The sequence below is a fragment of the Amphibalanus amphitrite genome, unplaced genomic scaffold, assembly GCF_019059575.1.
Source record: "Amphibalanus amphitrite isolate SeventyFive unplaced genomic scaffold, NRLGWU_Aamphi_draft 000993F_arrow, whole genome shotgun sequence".
NCBI lineage: Eukaryota > Metazoa > Arthropoda > Thecostraca > Balanomorpha > Balanidae > Amphibalanus > Amphibalanus amphitrite.
In genome coordinates, this window is record NW_024882487.1 from 50425 (window position 1) to 72195 (window position 21771).

General features: G+C 49.3%; 2 protein-coding genes across 2 annotated transcripts in view; one reads left to right on the plus strand and one right to left on the minus strand.

The window, feature by feature from the left end:
- The window catches only part of LOC122368964 (dynein axonemal heavy chain 3-like), a 153836-nt gene that overhangs the window by 41596 nt on the left and 90469 nt on the right, over window positions 1–21771 (plus strand). The gene's annotated exons all lie outside the window — the stretch shown is intronic.
- Window positions 265–21429, minus strand: LOC122368965. The gene is made up of 2 exons (XM_043343305.1): window positions 21312–21429; window positions 265–7586 (listed from the first exon to the last, which is right to left on the minus strand). The coding sequence occupies exon 2, from the start codon at window positions 7371–7373 to the stop codon at window positions 513–515; it is 6861 nt and encodes a 2286-aa protein (XP_043199240.1). The 5' UTR covers window positions 7374–7586; window positions 21312–21429; the 3' UTR covers window positions 265–512.

Here is a 21771-nt window from a genome sequence, read left to right on the forward strand (position 1 = left end):
CGGGCAGATTAGGTCGATGAGTTGGGAAGTAACGACCTTACGGACCGACCTTGGGAAGGTCTGTGGCGGTGCAAGTGGATTGAGCGCTGCATGCTGGCATGGTTGTGTAGTGCTCGAGTGTCGATAATAAAATGCATGGATCGGCGATTCGGTTCTTCTTTGTAACTTTGTTTTTACTGTGTGCTTCGACTTGCTGGTGTTGATGACTACTTAAAATGCTGAGTGAAATGAGCATTAAAATTTGAGCACGAAAGAATGAGAATGTTCAATAATTGATGAAATGTATTTAACTGGAACGAACAAAGAACGAAACGAACAACAACAAGATGAACAACACAGCGTCTCACAGCTGGGGGCGAAAACATGTCCCCAATCAAAGACACTACCTCCTCCACTTTATCCTAATCCTCATTCGTATTTCATGGGCCTTACACACTTCCCCAGTCGGGTTTTGTTCGCCACACGAACCGCGGTCTGAAGCAGTGAGCTGTCTCCCGTTGGCAGCGCTGCCATCAACGGCCTCGTTCCCTGCAGCTGAGATCCATCGGTCCATCGTCTTCCACCTCTTGTCCTGGGGTGGACGTAGGTCGCGGATGAAGCACCACGATTGGTGGACTGTCCGCTGATGTCCTCTTCCTAGCCTCCTGCAGGTTTTCTCCCTGTGGTTCACTTTCCTGAGACTGCTGACGCTGCGTGCAGCGGAGGTCAAGCGGGCTCTCCGGTAGACTGCTCGGCCACAGTACACGGTGCAGCTGTCCGTAGAACCGACGTCGGAATGCTGACCGTGTGGGGACAGGAAGGATCGGCTGCGGTGTTGGAGTCCGCTGATGTGACGACGATGGTGTAGTGTGAGGTGTCGGCATCTCCTCTGAGACCTGCGACCTAGACGAATGTGTTTTGAGGGAGGAAGATACCAGTGGTTTGGCCGATCCATTTTCGGACGTAGATTGTGCTCGCGAAGTCGAGCCTTCTCCAAGATAAGATTTGAAATCCGATTGTGTCTGATTCCTTTCCAGTCGAGCAGGCTTGCTTTCCGTCACAGTGCCATCTACTTCCTCTTCAACCTGCACTAGCATCTCCCTTGGCACATCTCTTGGAAACTCAGGCGATCCGGAGATTTCTCCAGTTGATCTTAAATGAATCCGCAACACTTCTGCCCTCATATCGGCTACTGAACCACCCATCAGATGTGCACGCAGCGCCCTTCCCGGTCTTCCCTGAACGGCCCTCCAGAACTGGCGAGATCTTCTCCTCAGTATCGGGTCCTCCTCTGGCGGCGGCAGGTCGACGTAGCGTGGAACTCTGGGCGTCGGGAAGAGGGGTCTCGGCGTGGGAAGGTCTTGTGGAGGGAGGGAGGGAAGTGGGAAGTCGCGAGATGGAGCGCGACCCGAGTGCGCTCGACGGGGTGGGATCGCGTCTGTGGCGAGAGAGGGAGAGGGTGTGCGACCAAGCTCGTCAGCTGAGGAACGGGAGGCTGTTGATTTGTTTTCCATAAGGTGATCGCCGGTGGCGGGAGAGCCGTCTTTCTTGGAACCTTTATTTGAGCAAGGCTTGGGTTTGGCGTGGCTGGCACGGATCTGGTGATGCTCGCTGGACGGGCGAACACTTTGTACAGAATCAACATCATCGTCAGAATGGCTTTCAGAAACCATCTGCAGATTCAGTACATCTCGCTGCTCCCCAATGAAGTTATCATCCGGATTGCGTCCTGCATCTTCCCCAGTATCTTCCTCCCGATCGTCTGGTCTCTGCCTGTCCATCGCTCTCAGAACGCGCCCAATCAGTGAGGTGCGTCGTTCCCTCATCTGCCCTCTCTCCGCAAATTCGTCAGCCATCGTCAGCCATTCGTTCTGGTCCTGAATCTCAGCGGCCATCAGACGTCGCCGGCGCTTGTCGGCCTCCCTGGCCTCGGCGCGGTCGGTAGGTAGTGTCGCTGGCTCCACGGGGTCCCCTGTTGGAGAAGCTCGTGGAGTCAGTTCCTTTGGAGAAGAGATTGCTAATGGACTTGCTACTGCCGCCTGATCTGCGTGGGTAATACGCTCGAGGGGATCATCTTGAGAGGTCTGGGCAGCACTGGACGTCTCGAGCATTGGCTCGATGTCGCATTCTTCGTGGGTTCCACAACCATTGTTGCCTACAGCACTGTGCTCATCGCCGTTTTGAGTTACCTTACTGGCTTCGTTTTGTTGATGGCGTCTATCATCATGGAGCCTGTCTGAATCTCCAGTACGCCCAGCATTGACACTCTCTTCGTTTCTGCCGTTTTGCCACACTATCTGGATGGTTCTCGAGTCCCTTTCAGCTGCGTCGCCTTCACGCTCCGGCGTGGATGCCCGCAGCAGTTGTGACTGAACAGCGATGTCGTCTGACTCTGCCCGGGCTCTCTTCTCTGCGACCACAGTCACCTCCTCTTCCGGGAGGCTATCTTCGCTCATCCAAACAGACAAAGAGCTCTCGCTGAATGGTGTAATTGGGGTAATCGGAGTCACGCTTCGGGCATCGCTTCTTCCATCGCTTTGCACTGTCGTGGTCGGCTCCCGCCTGGGGCCGTTTCTGGTCTGGGTCGTCGTCTCGTTCACTGCCCCGTTTCTGACCTGAATCGTTGCGTTGGCTTCATCTCTGGATGGTGGCTGTCGCCAGGTTATGTTTGCCATCGTTGCTGCCGGTGTTTCCTGGTTAGCAGCATTGCAGTGACGTGGATGAAGCGTTGCCGTTCGCTCCCTTCCTGGTTGAGCCGGAGGGCTGGGACAGTTCTTGCGCCCATTCAGAAGCTCCAGCTGGTCACTTGATGGCACTGATGTCCCTCCATGCTCATATGAAGATATCTCTGGAGGAATGTGCAGTGGTTTCGGTCGGGATTTGTCCTTGAGTGGCGTTCCTGATGTCGGTGACTGATCGGTTGGATGCCTCTCGCTCGTTCTGGTAGTCCCGGCGTCGGCAAATCTCCGAATGAGGTCTTGGTTCGTAGACGACTTTGATGCTCCATCGCGGCGGTAAGCATCGATGCCGTCAATCCAAGGTCCGCTGGGATCGAGCTGCGACGTCTGTGACGGGTCATTTGCCTGTTCGACAGGTCCTGTTCCGCCATTTCGGAAGTCCCTGTCCTCTGCATGTCGGCCGCTCGAAGACCATCTGCTTTCCGTATTGCTCATGCTTCCTCGAAGATTAGTTCGGGCTTCCGAAGGGCGGAGATCGAGATTGGGTGCCACGCGTGTGGCTCCTTGTTGCCAGCCACTGCTCCATCCGTTCATGTTTGCTCCTCGTTGCTGGCCGTTCATCAGAAGGTTCTCCATCTGTCGCCCCTGGTGGGTTTCCAGTTGATTCTGTTGCGCCGATTCTGGTCCTTCAAATGTATTAGACCTGACGGCCGGCCGGGTGGTCAGATTCAGGGCACCGCTGAGCTGTCGACGTCGCTTCTCTCTCCCTTCCGCCGCAGCCATCTGTGTGGCTACGGAAGCCTGCTCTGCAGTACCCGTCTTATCCACCTGTGCTTTCTCTGTTGTAGGGGAGCTTTTTGAGTCTGCAGTGCCTACCACCTGTGGTTCTTCATCCGGCGTTTCTCCTGAGAGCCACCGAGAGCTTCCTCTAGATAAGTCTAGCGCCCTGTCCTGGTTCCTGTTGCAGCTCCGGCCGTTGACAGCCGCACCTCTGACTCCGCTGCTACCGTGAACATGACCTCCCTGCTGTCCGAGCCTTTCATTGCGGTACACGGCCAGGAAGTGGTACAGGTGAAATCGCTCAATGAAGTCCGCGCTACTGGCAATTTCCATGACATCGAAGGCACCAAAGGCCAGTTCCAGTGCAGTGATGCCCGTCTGGTCCTCCCCAGTATCTTCGAGAGAAGAAGTCGGGGTTGCTGCGATACGGTCCAGAACGGCGTCGACAGCGGCGTTGCAGACTCTATCGCGAGGCCTGGTGATGACGCTCTTCTTGGAGGCTTTGGTGGAACGCTGAACGAATGAAGCTGTGCACATATGATGATTCGTTGAGGTGGCAGCGGTGGTGCCATTGGCGGAATCACTCATGCTGCTGCTGTCGTCTTTGATGGTGACGATCTCGACTGTGGCAGCTGTGTTTTGCCCTGTGCTATCCGATATTACAGTAGGTGTGTCACTCTGTTCCGGTCGGTCGTTCCTGATGCCACTCTTGGAGTCGGCAATACTTTGCTTCTCCGTGGAAGAGCGGCACTTATCTGCTTCGTTGCCACACCTAACCGTTTCAGCAGGTCCTGCCTGAGGGACGTCGGAACACGTCACTCGGAGATCATGTGGCCCAGCCTCCATCACGACGCCATCCGTAGTAGTGAGGGAGGCAATGTACGCATCATCCTTCACTTCAGCCATTTCCCTCTGAGTTTGTCCATTGGTTCTGTCACTTCTGTGAACAGCATTGGTGGTGCCATGGGTGATCCCACCGGGCGCCGATGCTCTGGGACTGAGTACACCAGACACGACCGTGTCCAAACTTGTTGGTGGCGTGCTCTCAGACGCTAGTGCTGAAAGGCTGTCGCGATACTGATCAGCGAATGGTCTTGCCTCTCTTGAGCTGGCCTGGTCTCTTCCGGGCACCGTTGGTGCTTGATGTGTGTGACTGGGTGATGCCAGTTCATCTCTTCGACTGTCCGACGTCATATTAGCTGGAGAAAGAGTATCTTCATCAGGATGCTGGGTCGTCTGCTGTCGGCTGTCTGAAGGTTCGACTTCCATTGGGCCTTGTCCAGCAAGGGATGAAGCAGAAGCTTGTCTCGACTGATCTCCGTCAGCGACTGGTCTTGGTTCCGGTGGTTGTGTATCTGGGAGAGATACACAGTATACGTGCGTGGGCTGTTGAATTACCAGCTTTGCTTCACTGTCTTGCAGTAGATAAGGACACGTATCTTTTAGTTTCATGTCCTTGAAACATTGCTTAGAGCCTCTTTCTTGAACCTCCTTCAACGATGAATGCTGCTCGTGTTCTTGGATCGGGAATTGTTTTCTTCTGAGCATTTCCAACCTCGTCTTAGAAGTTTCTTCCAACTGTGTCTTCCTAATCGAAACACCGTCTGCCTGAAGTGTTGGAAGATCATCATTCCTCTTGCCCGTTTTCGGTTGATCTTCCTTCTTCATTGAATGTTTTTCTTCGAATCGACCACCCTCTCTTTTCTTTCGCTGTAGCCCCCCTTTCAAGAGAACCTTTGCTGAGCTCATTTTTCCACCCTGTTTTTCTTCTTCAGTGCACTCTTTTCCATGCAAGCGACCATGCTGCGACCCAACGTCTGCCGCCCCATCTCGATCTGACATGATCTCTCTGTGCCCTCCATTCGCGCGGAACCTCTCCCCGGGCGGCGGCCAGGTCGGTCTTGGTGTGTCGACGAACCCTCCCTTTCGCTGGCCCGCCCCGTTCTCCGGTGTGACATACAGCCCTGGCGCTGGTGGCGGTGGCATGGTGAGCGGCGGAGTGTGAGGCTCGTCTGTTGACGCGAGGACGGGATCTAATGGCGATAGTGGTGGAAGGGGCAGCAACGGCGGTGGGAGAGCTGAGCGGTTACGGCGATCCAGCGTGTCGAGTGTCGTGTCTCCTGCATGTGGATATGGATCTGGCGGAGGAAGTCGCGGGGCAAGAGCTGGTTTCCGTGCTTGTGCCGCTGGTAGGTGAGTTGTAGTCGTTGTCACCGGTGCATTCTTCAGCGTCAGTGGCTGGCCTCGAGTCGTTGAACATTGAACCTGGGTGGATGAGGCCTCATGCTTTACTTGAAGCTGGAACTTTGCCTGGGCCGCCTGCTGATTTGTTGGTGGAGTCAGAGCTTTGGATCTTCCTTCTGCTCCCATCTCTGCCCTTTGGCTGATCGCAGCGTGCTCGTAGAATGCATGCATCTTGTCCAAAACAAACGGCTTCAGGTTGTGTGTGTTCGACATCCGTCGACTGCCTGCCGCTGGCGTCTTCTGGTGAGTAGTGGAGCTCGAAGGAGCCCTGAACCTGTTCAGAGAGGATAGCACTTCCACTGGAAGCGATGAATTCTTCAATGTCTGACATGCCTCTTTGATAGCAGGCCCAACTCCCGTGTCGGTGAGGTGATTGTCCATGGATTTTGGAGGGCGAGGCGTAGGCCATGTTTGAGAGAGATGCTGATCGTGCCCAGTCTCTGTACTTGGGTAGAGAGCAGTAGCGTTCTGAGCTTGCGACCTGTGCCGTGCCACAAGGTGCGCCTGATGGGCATTCGGAGGAGCTGAGCACGGAACAGCGGAAGCCGGATCGGAGAACAGGATCGGACGCTGTGGAATCGGATGACCTTGATAAGGACGCAGCACAGCCGGACTTTCTGATGTTAAAGAATGCTGATACGTTGGTCTCTTCGACGCTGTTGGTAACGGTTTCGGGTGTTCGCTGTTTCGGTGATCCGATTGTCGGTATCCTGCAACCTGGCTCTGCAGGCGTGAATGTTCCGGCCCATGAAGTTGGGGTCCTCCAGCACCTGGACGTTGTAGGGGTGGTAGCTCAGGAGCTTGACGTGCTTGACGTGGTGCGTCAAGACATTCAGGTGTCTCACATTGCGCCATGACAAGCTCAGACATCTGCTGATTAGTCAAACTCGAATATCGATCATCATGCAGCTCAGGAGCTCGCCACTTGTCCATATAGGTGCGGATCATCTGCTCGAGCTTATCTAGCTCTGAAGTTGCAAGGTTTGACTGTGGGAAGACCATAGGAGCAGTGCTGCGATGCTCCGCTCCAAGCAATAAATTCAGTGGTGTTGGCAGTGGTCCTACGTCATTGGAAGTACGTGGTTGAAGGGGCGCTGGTTCCTGCCTCGGAACTGACGGTGGCATCTGAGATCCTCGGCTCACCCAGAGCGGAGGCATCGTTCTGGCAAGTGGCGTCTCCGACACTGACAGTGACATGCTGCGCGCTTGCAGAGCTCCGTCACTGGCGGGTTCCGTCTCGCGTTGGTGTGGCCCTTGAGACAGGTCAAAGCGATGTGCCGGAGGAGGAGGCAAGGTTGGGACGGAGTGACGGCGAAGCAGAGGTGGATGGGACATGTGCGCAGGAGGTGGTTGAGCGGAGTGACGAGGAATATACGATGGCTCCAGCGGGCGGGCGGTGTTCCGTAGTGTGGACTGGAGGTGGGCAGGCGGCGGTTCGCGGAGCTGATGCCACTGTTCTGGTGGCTGTCGTAGTTGTGTTGCTGGTTGTATCGGTAGCGGCATCGGCATCGTGCGATGGAGCCTTTCCATCGCTCCGCGGCTCCCTCCGCTGTCTCTCCTGGCTGCTGGCGGCAGGGCTGGCTCGGCGTGCACAGAGGGCGCCACCACTGCCACTGCAGGTGTCGCTGCAGTCGCTGTTCCATCCCTGCCCTCGTACCGAGGGTGACTGGCGGATCGCTGGGGGCGATTCATCCCACCTCCGCTCTGCCGATCCGTGACGGAAAAGACGGAGCAAGCGTTGGAGATCTCGATGCTGTTGTTGGCGCCTTCTTCCACCCCACAGTAGACGAAGAGGCTGCCGTGGTCGCTGGTTTTCCGCTCTCAGCAGACACCAGAAGTCTGCGATGTCTCAGCGGTTGGAACCACCGGCTGATACCGATTACCGACTGCACTACATCCTCGCACCTGCCGGAGCGGGACAAATAGATGGAACGATTATCATATTGTGAACCGCAATTATTAGTCATTGATTTAAACAATAAACACCTGAATGAATTTCAGAGCGGCTGATGAAGGGAGCTTGGTTCCTAAAACCTGATGTACCTATTTGATATAAAAATGACTTTGATTGAACATTTTCCCCAGTATTGATCGACAAAAAAAAAACTATCCTACGTTGACCCGACTGTAGTAAGAGCCATATTCCATAACGCTATTGGGGGAGGGGTATTAACCCGCGCATGACTGGGGAGGGGGGGGGGGCTCTACAGAGCCCCCCTCCCGTTTTTCGGCAATATCTTCTAAACCGCTTGACGGATCAACACGAAACGTGCAGTACCCTCAGCGACATCGATTTGACACCTTGTGTTAAAAATTTAACTTTCCTAGTTAGACGGGGGGAGGGGCATGAAAACGACCCCTCCCCCAGCACGACACGGAAAACTCAGACCACCAGCACGGCGCGGGTTATTGTTAAAAAAGTAGCTGCTGGATGCCTTTCATGACCTGAGATTACCTCACTACCTCAGGGACATCATAAAGAGTGGTCGCTGATGCATTTTCCGTTTCATTTTGTCACGTTCATCTTTAACCCGATGTTTCAGAGTACATGATATGATATCGTCCAAAAGAGGTGCATTTCAATTCCCTCTCATTGACTTGAGAGGTGTAGCAGTATTCGCGGCGAGCCTTCCAGTCAAAAGAGTTCAGCTCGGAAAATTGACTGTATTCTGTGAACGGTAATTGTCGGAGGTCTGCCGAGACTCGGCCGAGACTGCCTGTGAACTGACCACGACTGAGACGAGAGTGAGACTAGACTCAGACTCGACGAAGGCTGAGACGAGACTGAGACTGAGACTGAGACTGAGACTGAGACTAGACTGAGACTGAGACTGCCCGTCCGGCGGCGGACCGGCGCAATCGTAAACTCAAGTAGAGGTTGCCTCGGTCGGGCGGCCGTCACATGATACAACCTGACATTACGTACGGTACAGTGTCTGACAACGTTACAAGAGGTTGCAAAATTTACCTAACCGGAGGTCACCGATCTCAGAAATCCGAGAGATAAATTTTGTACATGCTGCTGCTGCGCTTATTAACCCGCGCCCGGCTGGGGTTCCTGGATTTCCACGCCCTGCTGGGGGGGGGGGGGGGTTGAACACCCCCCTTCTAACTCGGCTCCTGGGCCACGTAGCGATACGCGGTAGGCGGCGTTTGAAAGAGCGCCAAAAATAATGACGAAATCACTGCGGTTACTTTTTTGGTCAGGTCAAAGGTCAGGTCACTAGAGGTCATTGAAGGCAAAATTTCGCCGATTTTCAGGTCGACTGTCCACAGTTTCCAGGAAGCCAACGCATAACTCGGGAACCAATAGAGCTAAAGCGCCGCGGAAAAGCGCATTTGATAGCCCTTTTAACGCCCTTTCTAAGTAATCCTCTCAGATTTGACCTAACGTCAACGGTTTTGCCTGCAGGGGGCAAAAACCGCAAAAATAGCATTTTCTTTTTCGGAAAGTTTTTCTGCAATAATTTTTGACCCAAGCCTTGTACGAGCTTACTTTTACCGGCATCGTGTTCCTCTCGTCAAGACGCATCGAATTAACTATAACTTGACCTTGAAAGGTCAACTTGAAAATTTGACCTCAGGTCAAGGTCATGACCTGACCGGAAAAGGTCATGTTGCATATCAGTCGATCCGTATCGTCGAGCTGAACACATCTAAGGCGTTTTCACCGCTCCAGCATGCCTCTATCAAAAGTTATTTGCGAAAAACTGTTAGACACCATTCGTGACCTGAGATGACCTCATGGGCATAAATAGGGGTCACGGACACCATTGTCATGTTCAAGGTGTTAAAACTACTTGTAATTCAGTGTTTGGGAGTGTTTATAATCAGGGGCGGCGGAAGGTATTTTGGGATGGGGGGGCACACCTGATCCTTCCCGGAACCTAGGGTACCCCCAAATCTAGTTTTCTCACCGGTTTTAGGCCACTTATTTTTCACCCCTTGGCCTTTACAACGAAAAATCGAAACGAAAACATTTGCAAAAAGTGAGATATCCCGTCTCATCTGAGTCAAGGAACTACCTTTTTGGTAACTTGGAATAAACGTTTAAAGCTTTCACACATGAGCTGTCAAATCAGGTATAGAGGGGGATTTTTTTACTTAAATAGGTATTGTCTTCCATTCAGCTTTTCTTTGAGGCCCACGGCCGCTAATATAGGGAGGACAAGCTGCCCCGACGGTTCCTGGCCCTATGAAACTTTGTGGGGGCAGCGCCTGCGCCCCCCACGGCCCCAGAGTTGTGGGGGCAGGCTACCCCCATGCTGCCCCCCGGCTCACGAGTCTATGCCGGCTGGCGTCTGGCAGAGTCGCGGGGAAAGGCCTGTGGCACGCTCAGACGCGCTTCTGTGACGTCCGCATGCCGGGCCACTCGCGTTCCGTCCTACTCTTCCGGTTACCGGTAGCTCGTAGATAGCTGCTTGATTTCTGAGCATTATGTGTGGAGGGCGTTTGGTGGAAATGTATGATATTTAGAGAATGAATATGTGCTTACATGTTGTCACAGTCTTCTGCGTTAGAACGCTCCATAATGAAGGTTGTTTCTGGTTAACATTTCGAAAAGGTAATAAATCTATGAAATTATGTTGGTAGATTTCCGATTTCGATTCCTCCGGTTGGAGGGTCTCAAATACCTACATTACGAGCCCTCCCCCCGCCGAAAAGTTGGAGGGGCTCAGCCCCCGCTAGCCCCTCCAGCCGGTTCCCGGGAACCGCCCCTCTGGTTCCCGCGCCACTGCGGCAAGTCCAGTTCAAATACGTGTAGCACGCTGTGGCTGTCACCGTGACTGTTGTTTGCGTTGAACAACTTGCTTCCTTTAAACCAATGACGTCATTAAAGTTAGCCAATTATTGGCTATTGCAAACCTTTTTGGTTGGTAACACTCGCACTGCAAAATGCTAGCCAATGTGATCAAAATATGTACGACGACATTGACAACAATATCAATCCATTCCAAATTACTCGCTCTATTAACTTAAAAAGGTACTCAGCCAAACTGGCATATGTTCATGACGTAGTATGGAAGTATTGTGGTACTTCGTCGATAACAATTTGGGGGGGGGGGCAAAAAGATATGTTTGCACCCCCACCCTGGAAGATGGGGGGGCGCCGTGCCCCCGCTGCCCCCCCGCTTCCGCCGCCACTGTTTATAATGTCTTTCGTCCAAAAGGGGCGCATTTCAATTTTTCCCATTGACTTATAATGAAGAGGTCGCAAAATTGACCTGACCTTAGGTCACCAATATCAAAATTCTGATAAATACATTTTATAGATACTGTTACCCTTATCAATCGCTAAAAGTTTCAAAGCGATCGGTCACTCGGTGTAGCAATGGCAGACATTGAAACTTTTTATGAGGTGAGGTCACTTCAAGTGACCTGGTGACCTGATCTTGAATGACCTTGGTCTGAAATTTTCACAACATGTGTAGAATTGATGTATGATAAGATGCATTAAAATACGGCGGCGCTCCGCGCCGCCGTTTTTGAGATATTCGCGAAAAACCACAAGGGCTTGGATGGCTTGGCTTGCATCATACCTCGGGAGACGGAAGCAAAGGGTTGTGCTGAACGGAAGGGTGTCCGGCTGGGTTCCCGTGACATCGAGAACACCGGAGGGAGGACACCTTTCGCCTTTGCTTTTTGCTCTTTTCGTAAACGACCTGCCCTGTGTAGTTTCAACAAATGTTTGATGTTCTGTGATGACGTGATTTTTTTTTTTCACAGGATTGCCTCCTCAAAAGACGCCATCACTTTGCAAAAAGACATTGATGTTGTTGCGCGCTGGGCTGCTGACTGGAGACTTCAGCTAAATGCTTCGAAATGCAAATCTTTCAAAATTACTCTGAAAAGAAGTCATTTGCACAGAATATAACATTAACGGAGTAGCACTCGAAAATGTGACTTCAATCAAGGACCTAGGAGTCACATTGGACCAGAAACTCACATTTAAGACTCATGTCAATACCACTGTGTCAAAGGCAAATCAGGCTCTTGGGCTACTCATACGCACTCTCCAGTCAGCGTCACAGCGCTGCAACTTCAACAGGCATTCTGCCCTAGCTACCTTTAACGCTAACGTTCGGCCAATTTTAGAATATTGGTCGGTTATCTGGGCTGGAGCAGCAAAAACTCATCTGGTACGCGTTGAGAGAGTTCAGCACAAGTTTCTGATCTGGCTAGCTAACCACACGAACCCCCGCTGTCCGTCTCTCGAGTACAATCAGTTGCTAACTTTTTTACGAAGTCCGGCCGCTGAGTGCTAGACGAGTCCAGTGTGATGTGCTGTTTTTAGCGAAACTTTTTAGAGGACTCATCTCATCATCTTGCTTATTAGAATGTTTTAATGTGCATGTTCCACCAAGACACACTAGAGCTGCATCTTTTACTCTGTTGAGTATGCCTCATAGTCGTGTAAATGCTACACTGACTAGTCTTTTTGTACGTGTACCGCGTGTCGTAAACGAACTTATCGCCTGGAATCCCTCAGTGGACATATTTACAGACCCAATGGGAAAGTTGAAGAGGGAAGCAGCAAAATTTTCGTCAACTTTGGAAGTCTGCATCTGTATCCATGTGTATCCTGTGATGACTGCGTGTTCATGTCGTAGGTATTTATGTGCATGCGCTGACTTCACCTGTCATTGGGTTTTTACCTGTTGGTGATCAATACATCATACAATCATACAATCAAGGGGGTGTTCAAACACCCCCCTCCCTAGCAGGGCGCGGGTTAATAGCTGAAAGTTTAAAAGCGATCGTTCAACCAGCGTAGCTATGGCGAGCATTATAACCTTTTCTGGGGTAAGGTCTTTTGACGTGACAAAGTGACCTGACCTTGAGCGACCGGTGTCTGAAATTATCACAGCACGTACAGAAAAAATGCTTGAACGGTTGAAATATCTGTGGAAACCGCATGGGGGGGGGGGGACATGCCTGACCAGTTGCGGGTTAAAACTAAGCTCTTGAGAGCGATTGTCATAGAACCGTGTTTGGCATGGCAAAATTAGCCGGGGATAACGTCACTTAAACGTCATTTTTAACCTATATATGTAAGCAACGAAATTTTGCTTTGGAGCGGTGTCAATTTGATGCAGCTTAAAGGTAGGTACTAAATGCTAGAAGTTCGTGTTGATCCGCCCAGTGATTTAGAAGAAATTGCAAAAAGGAGCTGAAGACTCTTGTTAGCCTCCTCAGTTATGCGCTGTTCCAGCAAGCTATTTCCAATCATGATTAACGTCACCAAGCTATTATTTTTGCCTACATTTTTCAAGAAAACTTATTTTTGGTATAAGCTATATAGCCAATTGTTCTTTTTATTTTATCATTCTTATTTAACACGATTAGCTTGTCAAATTAGTACACGTGCCTAAAGCAGCTACACTCAATAGTCCATTTTTTCTGACAGGTCGTATAAAAGAAATATAAGAGTGAATGAAGTTTTATGGCGTTACGTCGAACAAAATTCTTTAAAAAATGTAGTTTTAGACCCTGTACAGGAAAAAATGGCACCTTGTTTTGGGTGATCAGTCTCCGTCAACTCTTCGCCGTCTAAGCTCTAAACCTAATAATGAAAAACCTTCAGTTCTGAACCTTGACCTGACTTGTGACCTATTTAGCCCTCGCCCGTATAGGGGGGGGGGGGTGCGAACGTACCCCCTCTGTTTTTCGCAACTAATAAGTCGCGTAAAAAGCGTCCGATCGCGACGAAACTATCAGTGCTTTCGAGTCAATCAATTTTACACCTATGCTTTAAATTTCATGACCCTGCCCCAAGTGACCTTTGACCTGTGACCTATTTCTCGAGACCATATTTGGCCGGAATCGCGATTCGGCGTATGTCGGCTCGCATTAGCCGCGCGTTTGCAGTCTTCGTGGTTTCACGCTGTCAAACACGTGATATGATGTTGGTCCAATGCCTAATGGTGGGTGTCAAGGTCACCTGAAGGTTAGGTCAGGTCATTGACCTTTGATGACATCGGTTCACTTTTTCGAGCTTTGCATATTTCTAGGCTAGTTTTTGGAGCTGATTTCGAATTTAGCATCCATTTGGACATTTACGAAGTAGTTTTGGTGCCTTTATAACATGTTAACGAAGCTGTCAGAGGCGGTTGACACCTACTATGAATACCCGGCAGCACGCCTACTGGTTGACCTGACCTGACCTGACCCGACCTGACGTAAATGCATGAAGACATGATCTGTGATCAAAACTAATATGATATTCGTAATCAGTACCCCGAAAAACCCCTAAGCAGCCTTACTTTACGACGTTCTAACAGGTCCCGATTTTCCCGACTTTTTTGTTATTGACCGGACCTGGAAGGTCAACAAATGACCTAGGACCTTAAAATTGGGTATCTTCGGCTTCCTCTCGTCATGGGCAACACGCTCATTTTTCTGCGAACCTCTACCTCGATCAGGGGCCAAACGGCAAGGGGGGCTCAACGGACCCCCTCCCCAGCCCAGGGACAAGGAATATCCGCGGAAGCGCTTGATCTGAGAGAAAAATATTAGATATGACACACTAATCATCAGTGACATATAGGTTAACCCGGCAGGCGATGAGCCTCCCGGCCACCTTCCGCGCGGTGGGGGAGGGGGCTTTTTTGCCGCCCCCCGTATCTCCGAAACTACTGGACGGATCCGTAAAATTCAAACGGCGCTCGATAGCCCTGTCAAATTTGTTGAAGGAAACCAAATTTCATTGACCTCAGGGTCACCAATGACATCACAGGTCAGGTCAAAGATATAATGTTTAACCGTTCACAGGTCTTCTAGGGAATGCGCACCGAGGAAAACGCATTTTGTCGAAACTCAGCGATAGGGCGTCAGTTGCCTAGTACATATGTTGCTATTAGAGGTCACTGACAATACCAGGTCAGGTCACAGGTCAGGTCACCAAGGGTCACCACATGAACCCAACTTTACTAAGATTATGGGATGCATGATTTATGGCAATTTTTTTCATTTCCAACTCAATGGTGTTGGTTATAAATAAGACCATCAGGTACGGTTTAGGTCACTTTCTGGTGGAGGTCAGGTCAAGGTCAGGTGTAATAGAAATACCTAATATAGAAAAGTGATAATTATCAAATGCCACCAAAACCCAGTTTTATTAATAGTCCATTAGTCCACACCTTCTGTCCCCGAAACCCCAGTAATTATTTTGACATACAATTTGGTTCTCACGCGAACTTCCGCACGCACGAATGTGCGAGTACCGCTTCCGGCACATCAGGTCAAGGTCAAATTTCAAAGTTGACAGTTTTGCATAAAATGGGTATTGATTCGATGCAGCCCGTCACGGGGAGTCTTTAACCACGGGGGGGGGCTATTCATAGCCCCCTTCCCGTTTTTTGCAATAGCTTCCAAACTGCTTGACGTATCGACGCCAAACTTTCAGTACCTTAGGCTGCATCGATTTGACACCTTGTGTTAAAATTTGAACTTCGTAACTTCTATAGGTCGGCCGGAAAACACGTCAGAGTGACGTCATGTTCGGCCGATTTCGACGCAAAACATTGAACCACGGCAATCGCTTCCAAGAGCTCAGTTTTTAAGCTAGATCCAATTTATTTGTATGAGAGGACTCAGAATAGACTGCGCTATCAAACTGCTATCTCGGATTTTCGAATTTTTTGAAAATTTGGAAAATTTAATATAATAAAATCCAAAATTTATATTTTTACATTTTTTTTCAAAAAGTTTTTGACTTCGAAAAAACCGGAATATATGTGATAGAACGCATTATTATGACTAACTCTAGCAAGTTTTAGCTAAATATCTTCAAAAATGGCCAAGTTTTACGCATTATTGCAAAAAATTCACAATTATTAATTTTTCAAATCAATTTTTCAGCACGTATTTGACATCGTACGCCAATATAAATAGCACCATCGTGTTCCTGAGCTCAAACTGCATCCAATAGACACCTTTTGTTGTTGAAAAATTTTAACTTCAAAATTTGACCTTTTTTGACCTGAAAGTGACCTGACCTAAGCTAAATTCGACTCAAAATGACCTCGAATGACACAGACGACATCAAATTCGAAATCTCTGACCTCTATGGACCATAAAACATGTGTCACGTGACCGACGCATGATATAATATTTTCGTGACCTGTGATGACCTGACCTTGACCTGAAAATCAAAGTACAAGGTTGGTACCCTCAGGGTAACTACAGGGTGGCGCCGATAAATGAAGACAATATGTGCTCCCCGCAAAACATCAATTTTTTGACCAAAGTCAGTACTTTGGATGAAAGTTTGGAACTGGGGTGACTGATGGCAACCTGTCGAGCACACTTCACTCGATGAATCCCCCTCCGCGTCGATGACGGCCTCGATGCGCGGCCTGAACCGGGCGCGGGCCTTGGTCAGCATGGTCTTGTCCGTCTTGACCATCATCTGCTTGATGGCTGACTTCAGAGAGTCAATATTGTTGTGTGGGTGTTTGTTAGTGTCCCTCTCGACTACGCCCCAGACGTTTTAGTCGAGCGGGTTCAGGTCCGGGGATTTTGGCGGCCAGAACTCGGGCGTGATGTGGCTGTGCAGGTTGGCGCTCATCCACTCCTGCGTCACCCTGGCCTTGTGGGCGGTTACAGAGTCTTGTTGGAACACATAGGGCCTTCCTCAGCCACTCGGTCGATCCAGGGCTTCACGACGTCACCGTCATCGACGGTGACGTCGACGTCGGGTCATCGTCGACGACGTTCTCGACTTTGGCAATGAAATCGTCGTCTCTGACGGCATCAGATCGTCGGGGATGTTTCTTCCGCTTTGCCACAGACGGGATGTCGCCCACAGACTCATCCAAGCTCCGCTTGACTTTATAATCATGGCTTCTGTCGACCTTGAGGAAGTTGGCGACCTCGGATGCCTAGCTGCCGGCGTGAAGCGCCACAATGACCGCGTGCCTTTTCATTTCTTCCGTTATTATCTTCAGCTGCAACGTTCCCTTTTGCTATGGACAACAATTTACATAAAGAATGGAACATGAATGCAAAAAATTATTGCTCTTCACAAAACAGTTTCCTCGTAACACAGGTTTGACATTTGTGGTTATTTACCGGCGCCACCCTGTAGAGCATCTGTTCCCGAGTGTGTGATCCGAAAATGAGCCTGATCTGACTTGTAAGACGGCGGCCAGATCCCAAAACGTGAACAAGCCAAAATGCTAATAATTTTTACTTTGACCTAACCTGTGACGTCATCGGTGACCTCGAAGTCAATGAAATTAGGTTCCGCTCGACAGTTTTTCCGGGGCTATCAGACGCCGTTTGAATTTTGACGATCGGCCCAGTAGTTTCGGAGTTAGGAGGGGGGGGGGGGCTATGAATAGCCCCCCCAGTAGGGCGTTTTATACGCAGACCCCAGTGGGGCGCGGGTTAATGGTGGTCTTTTTTTGTGCTACGAGGTCTAGAATTGCTAAAAATTGAGTTTAAATTTTGACGTCATCAATTTTGAAGTTTTTTCGCTATAACTTGGCCAAAAAAGAGGCATCGATATCAAATTTGGTATGTGGATATAAGGCGGTATGAACTATCACATTTTTTCCGTTTTTGGTTTCGAAATTCAATTTTTTTTTTGCATTTCCGGCTATTATGCTAAAAAAAATATATTTTTTATTTTTGGGGGTCAAAATCCAAAAGTTTCAGAAATCCGAGATGGCAGTTTTGTAGCCCTGTTAATTCTACACCTTTTATGTTGTAATATTTTTCTGTATCTCTAAAGCTGTAGGCCTGACAGCTCTTCCCGCCAAACTTTTTTTGGGTCGAAAATGGCAGAAATGACGTCACTCTGACGTCATTAGCGGCCAACCTATCATAGCCTTTGGAAAATTTTTGGTCACAATGTGCAGTAGCAATTCACGGGAGGGTACTGAAAGTTTGGTGACGATCGGCGCAGCGGTTCTGGAGATATATTGAAAAAATCTAAAGGGGGGATTGCCCCCCCCCCGCCTGGAAGGTTGAAAAGTTGTGTTTTCTGGACAGCTTCTCCGTTGCTATTGAACGCTGTTGAAATTTTGAATACCGGACCAATAATTTCTGACATAGCTGGTCAATTATGGTAACAAATATAGCCCGGCAGTTGCTGGGGTATTTCGCCACCCACCGTTTGCTGGGGGGGGGGGCGTTAAACGCCCCCAGCCGATAACTCGAGAACCAATAGGCGCAGCGAAACGCACGAGGCGGCAAACGAAAGAGCGCGACGAGACGCTTCAGATGAGTACTTCAAAGTTGAATTTTGAGGTCACAGGTCGGGTCAAGGTCAGGTCAAACACCTGAAATCGGGCTTTCAGTAGCATGGACTTCAGGACTTCGTAATGGGCGCCTCTCGCCATAAACTCTGTCAAAACGGTGCACAATCCATCTTATAAGACCTACAAGAGTGTCAGCTCCATACAGGGTTCAGTCAAGCATAGGTCAGGGTCAAGGTCAGGTCAGTAGGTGGAACTATGGTCATGAGTACCCAAATATAGGAACGTTCCCATTTTTGGGAACGGAATTCCCAAATATGGGAACGGGCGTTCCCATTTATGGGAACGGAAGGTAATTTTTCGGCCGTTCGCCCACTAAAACTCATTAGTGCATCACGTCTCAAAAAAGTGCACGCTAATTTAAGTATCTACTAAGTCTCTATAAAATTATCTTTAATCTGACCGTTGCACAAGGAAATTGACCGTCGAATGATATTTTTGATGATTTTTTGAAATGACGGAATGGTGAAAACATGGGTTATACTACATTTAACCCTCGCATGTGTAGGGGGGGTCGGATGGAGCCCCCCCCCCATGGTTTTTCGCGAATAACTCGCGTAAAAAGCGGCCGATCGCGACGAAACTTTCAGTACCCTCGCATTGATCAATTTTACACCTACCCTGAAAATTTCATGATCCTGACCCAAATGACCTTTGACCCGTGACCTCTTTTCCGAGACCATGTTTGGCCGGAATCGCGATTTCGCGTACGTCGGCTCGCACTAGCCGCGTGTTTGCAAGCTTTTCGTGGTTTCAAACGTTCCAACATGTGATTTGATGTTACTCCCGTGTGTGTCAAGGTCACCTGAAGGTCAGGTCAGGTCATTGACCTTTGGTGACCTCGGGTGACCTCGGGTCACTTTTTCGAGTTTTACATGTTTCTAGGCTAGTTTTTGGAGCTGAATTCGAATTTAGCAACCATTTGAACATTTACGAAGTAGTTTTGGTGACTTCGTAACATGTTACGAAGCTGTCAGAGGCGGTTGACACGTACTACGAATACCCGTCACGACGCCTACTGGTTGACCTGACCTGACCTGACCCGACCTGGTCTAAATGCTTCAAGACATCATCTGTGATCAAAACTAACACGATATTCGTGATCAGCACCCCGAAAAACCCCTTAGCAGCCACACTTTACGACTTTCTAACAGGTCCCGATTTTCCCGACTTTGGGTCATTGACCTGACCTGGAAGGTCAACCAATGACCTAGGACCTTAAAATTGGGTATCATCGGCTTCCTCTCGTCACGGGCAACACGCTCGTTTTTTCCGCGAAGCTCTAGCTCGATCAGGGGCCAAACGGCAAGGGGGGGGGTCCAACCGACCCCCCCCCCCCCTACACATTAGAAGCTGGCAAACGCCGCACACATGCGAGGGTTAACTTGCAATTTTAAGGAAAATGAAGCGTTTTTTACATTTTGAGGTCAAGTATAATAATTTTCGCCTGGTTATGAAGTTTCATACTAGCAACACCAGATGCTGACATATGCAAGCGAACACGCGGACAGTCCGGGGGTAATATTGGTGACATTTGGTGTCGGGGCGCACGACCGCATGGAACGTCAGTGATTTTACCGAACTACTGTTGTAAACTCAGTTTCAGTGGTTTAAAATTATTCAGCTGTATTTTATCATCCCAGAAAGACATATTTTATTTGGATGCTAGCTGTTTAGAGTTGTTTTATAAGGAGCGTCATGAGCGTGGTTTTTGTCTTCCGTGTTTCTAAGCGTGATCGTTTTGGGGGAATTTCTCTTATATAGGTCGCTCTGTGTGGCTTATTTATAATTTCTATGCTGATTTCGATCATTCCTCGTGCCCATCCTACCAGGCCTTTTGCCACTTACACTCATCAAGAAAGGAAAAAACTAGATTTTCATTGGGACTAGGTGTTTTGAGGGTGTAACATATTCAGCGTTCCCATTTTTGGATACTTCCTTGTGCTCGTCAACTATCGGTGATAAACAGACAGGTGCTTGACATGTCTCCACCCTCGGCGCGGACGGTGGATATAGGTATGGAAGACCTTGAACATCGCTGAGCGTTGTGAATTACGTAATCCTGCAGAGGGGGGCGTACCCGCTGCGAGATCGACGGGAATAAAAGCACGGAAGACCGGGCGAAACATGCGACGGTCTTGCCGGAAAGGTCATCTCATGATTGTTGCGTTAACAATAATTTGCGACGTTGGACGTGATGCTTTTAATGAAAAGAGCCCCTGAAAGGCGTCGGTGAAATCGTTCCCAATTTTGGGTACGCCGTTCCCATAATAAGGAACGCTTGCAGCGCCAGTGTACGAGAGCGTTCCCAAATTTGGGCTCGCGGCCCGGATGATGGACTGCTTTATAAATAGGGGAACGATTTGAAACTACGATGGGCCTTACAATATCAAACTCTTTCCCAACAATATTGAGACAAATATCAGGCGGTTCACAATCGTTTTATATTTTTTGGACGTCATTTAACGGTTCTTTTTCTTGTTTTAAATAATGCCTACATGGCGTTCCCATATTTGGGTTTATCGTTCCCAAACATGGGAACGAAAATGCGTTCCCGAAAATGGGTACGCTTGACCATAGTTCCGCCTACTGAGGTCAACCGGGTAGGCACATATCCCCGAAAATCAAAACTGATATTCGCGGCCTGTGACACATGTTTTATAGGTAATTTGGGGCGTAGAACACGATGGTGACATTCATTTTATCATATGTGTACGTGTTTGGCTCAAAAAGTTCAATTTAAGAAATTCATGTATCATGGTCACGAAAAATTGCCAAGATTCAGTTCAAGATTTTGGAAAATGCGGAACGATAATCAATAATTGAAGATAGCCATTTGATTGGTCATGGTATTGGCAGTCTAATGGCGTTTACGGCATGTCTGTATGTCTATTCTGTGATTTTATATGATTTTTTGAACATATGCCGTTTTTGGTCGAAAACCCAGAAATCATGACGTCACTAAAACCTCGATATCTCAAAAATTTTCCGACCGATTTTTTTGAAACTTTGTCACAATAAACTTCAATCAATTCTCTACAGGTACCCAAAATTTGGCGCGCCTGCGGCGCGCCGTTTTTATGCTATGACCCGGCGAAAAAAGTGGGGGCGTTTAACGCCCCCCCCCCCCAGCAACTCGCGGGATAGTAAAATTGATTACACACATAATGCACTATCAATTTGTACGACCCCATATTCTTCTCAAATATCACTCAGTTGTTGAAAAGTGCCAAGAAGATGCATTTTGATTCGTTACAATAAAACCGTTTCCTATCGCAGCATGGATGTTTAAATTATATCAACTTATCACTATTACCTCACAAATGCATATACAATAAGAAGATCAGGCTTCATGTATCAAACTTACCCGATCTCCAGTTCATCACCACAGCACACAATCAAAGCGCGAGCGACCACCGCGCGTCCGCGCCGCCTGCCGCCGACGCGCACTGCCGCCGAGCGACCGCGATCAGCTGCTGGGGCGGCTGGCCCTCAGGGCAAGGTCGCGTGACGTCACGGTTAACTGGCAGAGGCGGATCCAGGAACGGCCGCGTGGGGGGGGTGGCGGTGGGGCTGAGAGCCAGGGGGGGGCTGGGACTATCTATCGAAGATCATGGTCGGGATAAACTGGCGGCTCTCACTCTTTTCTATAGGGTTTATTTTTTTAATATTCCTCTGCTGTTATTTCTCATTTGATTGAACTGACAGCAATATTAGTGGTTAGGAAGTCTGCCCCATTATTTCAATCGCCTCATGGTGCTGTGCGCATGTTTTCTGGCATGAGTAATTTTATCGTATACCTTTCATCCCAACTGTATCGTTGCATG